Source organism: Mus caroli, chromosome 2 (genome assembly GCF_900094665.2).
Source record: "Mus caroli chromosome 2, CAROLI_EIJ_v1.1, whole genome shotgun sequence".
NCBI classification, from domain to species: Eukaryota; Metazoa; Chordata; class Mammalia; order Rodentia; family Muridae; genus Mus; species Mus caroli.
Window position 1 is genome coordinate 148,101,512 of NC_034571.1, and position 5,709 is coordinate 148,107,220.

The 5,709-nt window shown below is 45.5% G+C and overlaps 2 protein-coding genes across 2 annotated transcripts in view; one reads left to right on the forward strand and one right to left on the reverse strand.

Moving 5' to 3' along the window:
- Nfs1 (NFS1 cysteine desulfurase) overlaps window positions 1-2,730 on the reverse strand; it is a 17,026-nt gene extending 14,296 nt beyond the window's left edge. The window contains exons 1-3 of the mRNA XM_021152677.2: window positions 2,558-2,730; window positions 1,912-2,003; window positions 809-925 (exon numbers count right to left, since the gene is read on the reverse strand). Of these exons, the coding sequence (XP_021008336.1) occupies window positions 809-925; window positions 1,912-2,003; window positions 2,558-2,678 (330 nt within the window). The 5' untranslated portion in view covers window positions 2,679-2,730. The remainder of the gene's footprint in view (window positions 1-808; window positions 926-1,911; window positions 2,004-2,557) is intronic.
- Window positions 2,696-4,327, forward strand: Romo1 (reactive oxygen species modulator 1). The gene is made up of 3 exons (XM_021152690.1): window positions 2,696-2,818; window positions 2,998-3,128; window positions 4,135-4,327. Exons 2-3 carry the CDS (start codon window positions 2,998-3,000, stop codon window positions 4,241-4,243), a joined length of 240 nt encoding a protein of 79 aa, XP_021008349.1. The 5' UTR covers window positions 2,696-2,818; the 3' UTR covers window positions 4,244-4,327.
- Window positions 4,328-5,709: the final 1,382 nt, after the last annotated feature.

The following is a 5,709-nucleotide window of genomic DNA, read 5'->3' on the forward strand; positions in this document are numbered from 1 at the left end:
CTCACTCTGTAGACCAGGCTGGCCTCAAACTCAGAAATCCGCCTGCCTCTGCCTCCCAAGTGCTGGGATTAAAGGCGTGCACCACCACCACCTGGCTCTCTCTTTTTAAAAAAGATTTATTTAGTTATATTTTAAGTATGTGAGTACACTGTCGCTCTCTTCAGACACACCAGAATCGGGCATTGGACCCCATTACAGATGGTTGTGAGCCACCATGTAGTTGCTGAGAACTGAACTCAGGACCTCTGGAAGAGAAGTCAGTGCTCTTAACGGCTGAGCCAACTCTCCAGCTCATGTGTGTGTTTCCTATTCCTGGATGTGAGATAGGTTCTGGGCATGTACACAGGTGTAACCAGCCAAGAACATAAAGTGGTGTAGACAAAACTACACATACCATGGAGATTTAAGGGATCAAATTCAAGTCATTGTGTTAAGGTACCCATGGACATGTCCCGTTGACCCGCGAAATGCATTTTTAAAAATGTATTTATTGAACTCCTTCTACATGTGTTTTGAGTTATGTACAAGTGTTAACCTTTATGAGCACTGCCTCATTTAATTTCCCCAATAATCTTATGCAGCATGAACTATTTCATTTTCCACTTGGTAGATGAGGAGTTTAAAGCTTAGAGAATTGAGCAGATTTGTCAGCGGTAGTTCACCTAGGGAATCTGGAACTAATTAAACACTTAGTGTCAGATTCCAGAGCCACTACCTGAGTCTCTTCTAGAAACACAGCTATTTCCATCTGTAAGAAACAGGTCACACAGACCACTGAGTGAAACTTCTCACAGTCCTTCATGCTAACCTGGCGAGCACGTTCCATGGCTGCCTCGCTCTCCCAGCCATATGCATGAGTCCGAGAATGAGGGTTCCCATAGTAGTTGACAAGGTATGGGAGCATGGCATCAAGCACTCTGGGATCCTGAACATAAGAAAACAGAGCCCAAAGTCAATTCAGAACCTGCTCGATCCACCATTACCTGCCAGCCTTGCTCAGTGCATCTCCAACCTTTCAGATACTCTCTGCTTTCTTCCACTTCTCAGACACTAATCGAATAGCAACCTGAAATATGCCCACTTCAAACTGCACTGCTCTGCAATTCCCACAAGTCTTTCTTTGATTTTTTTCATTACTTATTGAGAGATAAGGTCTTATGTAGTTGAATCTGGCCTCATATTTATAAGCCTGCCAGGTGTGGTGATACACACTTTTCTTTTTTGGTTTTTTGACACAAGGTTTCTCTGTATAGCCCTGGCTGTCCTGGAACTCACTTTGTAGACCAGGTTGGCCTTGAACTCGGAAATCCACCTGCCTCTGCTCCCCCCCACCCCCACCCCCAGTGCTGGGATTAAAGGCGTGTGCCACCAATGCCGGGCGCATTTAACAAACAAACATAAGTTTGAGGGGGCTGGAGAGATGGCTCAGCAGTTAAAGAGCACTGACTGCTCTCCCAGAGGTCCCGAGTTCAATTCCCAGCAACAACATGGTGGCTCACAAGCATCAGTAATGGAATCTGATGCCCTCTTCTGGAGTGTCTGAGCATAGCTACAGTGTCCTCGGGTATATATAAAATTAAAAACAAAACAAAATAACAACATAGGTTTGAAACTCCCTATGTGGCTCAGGCTGGTCTTAAGCTCACTCAAACTACCCATGGCACACTGTCCAGCTCCAACTCCCGAGCATTTACTATTAATTATAATGCTTGTACTGGAAGGATCTGACAGGGTCAGTAGCTACAAAACAGTAAAGCCTTTTCTACTAAACTAACATCTTAGCTTCCTGATTCCTGGCAGCTCCTTTTCCTAGCACATTTAATAGTTCTCAAGTCGGATGAATTTTAGCCTGTCGGTGAAATTTGTCCTTCTAACCTTTCCTCCCTACAAAGAACCTCTGTTAGTCCTTACCAGAGGGGTGGTGGCCTGCACGTCCATGTATAGAGGTCGCAGCACTGCCTCTGCCTCTGAGGGAACAGCCGAATGGGGGGCATGATCTACAACTGACAACAGAGAGCAGTGGCAAAGTGAGAAACCGTGGACGAAGGGCACACAAAACAACAGATGGTCAAAGCTTCTTTGAGGTGAATTTAAGGAAGGCTGAGGTCCAGTGTCAAAAGTAAACAAACAACAACACGCGCTGAAAGACATCAAGTAATAGACACAGGGTTCTTGGAAAGGGCGCGGGCAGCAGTCGGGGGCAATGTTTAAACTACATAGCACCAAGTGGGACGAGCTGTAAAAAGCAAAACCATTTAGAAGAAAAGTGAAAAGCGCAGGTTCCTTCAAAGGTTCACGGCAGGAGGAGGCTCAACTTGCATCTTTAAGACTTGGTCAGGAGAGAACTGAAGGATGAGAATTCCGCTCAAGGGAAGTGCGGAGCAGGATGTAAGGGCCCTCCCGAAAAAAAATAGGAGACCGGGAGACAGGAAGGTTTAAGAGTCTGGGCGATGGAACACGGCGGGTAGGATCCGCAATAATGCAGTGCTTAGCAGCACCGACCCAAGGGGCTTCGCTCCTCCAGAAACCGTGGGAGCGAAAAGGAAAGGGAACGTACCGCGCAGGCGCAGTCCCCGGGTGGGCACCGAGGACCTTCCCAGGGCCACGGAGGTAGCCGCCAACGACGCCCGCCTCCAAGCGGCTCGCAGCAGCATGTTCCCAGCCACAGAGCCCACCATCCGCGGCGCTTGCAAGTCCTCAGCCCATGCTCCCGGAAGTAACTGCGCCGTGCTCCGGAAGCGATCCCACGGACTGCGAGCGCCCTCCGCCTAGCATTCGGAGTGAGACGTCGAGCTGAGCGATCGCAGCGGAGAACGAGGTGAGGTGGGGCCCGACGGTGACCTGCGACGCGCGTGCGGGGTCCTCCATCGCGAGGAGGGTGGTGAAGGCGTGCCGCGGGCTGGCTTCTGACCCGGGTGCTGTGACCCTGCTGTGCGTCCCCCCGCCGACGCCACGGCTGGCGACCAGGCCCTCACTGTCCTAGCCCTCTCGCCGCAGATGCCGGTGGCCGTGGGTCCCTACGGGCAGTCCCAGCCCAGCTGCTTCGACCGCGTGAAGATGGGCTTCGTCATGGGTTGCGCCGTGGGTATGGCGGCCGGGGCGCTGTTCGGCACCTTCTCCTGTCTCAGGTGAGCCAAGCGGACAGGACTTCCTGCCTTCCGAGGGCTCCAGAGCCCACTTAGACGAGGTTGAAAGCATAGGATTTACGGATCTGAGTTCTACAGTCAAAATGGCTTTCTGACTCCTTTGTTAGTTCAGTGTCATTAGGCAGGTTAGAGGCTGAGTTTAGTGGAGTACTGGACACTTACCTCCTCTTTTGTAAGAGCCAATCATATTAGTATGATTTACATTCTCTGGCACGTCGTAATTGCTTAGCGAAGGGTTGTTATTGTTACATGGCGTTTTAACTCCCAACTGCATGTAATGAAGAAAGCCTGATGAGAATTAGGTGTAGTGAAATGTTCTACCTCTGAGATAAACTGCTATTCTATAGGTCATCACCACGTTTGAATACTGTACTTATAAAGTACTATTTACCCAGCACTAGCTTAATTGTAGTGCTAAGTACTGTAGTTAACCACCCAGCAGTAGCTGTGAGCACCTTAAATCCAGCAGCACAATGGACAGAGTGACAGGATTCCTGAGTTCAATACTAGCCTCGTATATAAATGTGACTTCCAGACAGCCAGGGCTGTTACACAGAGAAACCGTCTCAAAATAATAATAATAAATTAAAAAGTGTAGTTACCGAGTCTGTAATGTCCATTTTAAACTTTATGCAGTTTATAAATTGCAGCGCTTGACTCAATCTAGGTTAAACAAAACACTAAGGAATTATCTAGACGAAAAATGGCTACTCAATGATAAAATACCATAGAGGCACAAACATGACTTCTTTCTTGCCCATGTACTTCATTAACTCTGCATCTACAAACTAATTAATGCAGCATTCAGCACAGGTCCAAGAGACCCTGGATAGATATTTAACTGAAGAGTAGCATTTTAAGAATGACAAATGAGATTGTCAAGCTGTTAGTGCTTAACGTATTCAACAGATTTTAAAGGGGTAGTTAGTTCAAATCTCTATTCCTGTATTTGTATTCCCAATTTGCTCTTTCTTGGTTTCTTCCTCAGGATCGGAATGCGGGGTCGGGAGCTAATGGGCGGCATTGGGAAAACCATGATGCAGAGTGGCGGCACATTTGGCACTTTCATGGCCATTGGAATGGGCATACGATGCTAATTAGGGCTAGGATGCCCTGCAATACCTAAACTTCCCCATCCATTTCGACCCTTGTACAATAATAAAGTTGTTTTCTTCTCGTTATCAGTCTATTTTTACCTAGTATTTATCCTAGACCCAAAATTGTTATTCTCTCTATGATCTGTCTTCTGGAGACACATAACTAAATCTCTACCCAGGCTTGTTGATACACACACTTTATCCAAGCACTCTGATGATGGAGACTCGTTAAACCTGCTAAAAAAAATCCTGGTACAGCTTACCAATTATAAAAACTTTAGTTGCTTAGTGACTTAACAGGTATCCTGTTCACAGTAGCACATTGTATGAGATTGTTCAGAAAGACATCACCAGCCTCAGCATTGAACATTTTAATTATCTAGGTTGCTAACAAAATTACTTACAGGATACCCCTGTGATGGCCAAGAATACAAACCTGATTGTCCTTGGTAAATTTTTCTGGTTAATCTTCAGAACATCATTAATAACTGACAATTCAAAATGCTTTACTGAACATGTTATTCAAGAAACAATTTTGTTATTTTTCTCCTGATACATCTAGGATGTAAGATGTATTGGTTGGCAAGCTTTAGACATCCAAGTTAACTCATACTTTTTTTTGAATACTTTTGAATTCATGCTTAGTTCCCCTGTTCCAATCCACAGCCTCCTACAGTTGACTCAACTGATCTGCTAAAAGGCTAAATACTTCATTACAATGCATATTGTGCCAACTGATTGAAAATACAGGGGGCAGTACCTGGCTTCAATTCCTAGCACCTGTTGTACAAACAATAAGCTCACTTCCAGAGGACCTCCACAGGTACCAAGCATGTAGGTAGTATACATATATCCAGAAACAATGTTCATAAAACATTAAAATTATTTAAAACATAGGGATATTAGAAACAGGAAGGAGCTGAGTTTGAGGACATCCTCCTGGTTGGTGACCAGCTTTTAACAGTCAAGACTTTAGGGACCCTCAGTGTCTGAGGCAGTGAAGACTGTCCAGCATTTTAAGGCGTACCTGGGGACCAGGGAGTAGTTTGAGGTGCTACCTTTGTCGCATTAGGGATGGTAATGCTGACGTATTTTGTGTGTGTGACTTGTAAACTATAGAGCTAAAGACAATGATGAATATGTAGAGAAGGATGAGAGCATTTCCAAGGGGCAACTTGTTTTCTTCTTCAATGGAGAGGACATACTTGGTAGTGGTACTAGACAACCAACAGTGGATGCGACTATCACTAAGAATGAAATAAGCTTAGTCTAGGCATGTAAGCTGACACACATAGCTCCCCTTTCCCAGCAGCCCAGAGGTTCAGAGAATAACATATTAAGTCTTTGGTAGATCTGAGGCATGGAATGCTGAAACACTAACTTGAAAACAAGAAGGAAACAAACCCAAAGGATATTGTGATAGCCTATGCTTAAGTTTGTAACATAAAAACATTTGAAAAACGAAA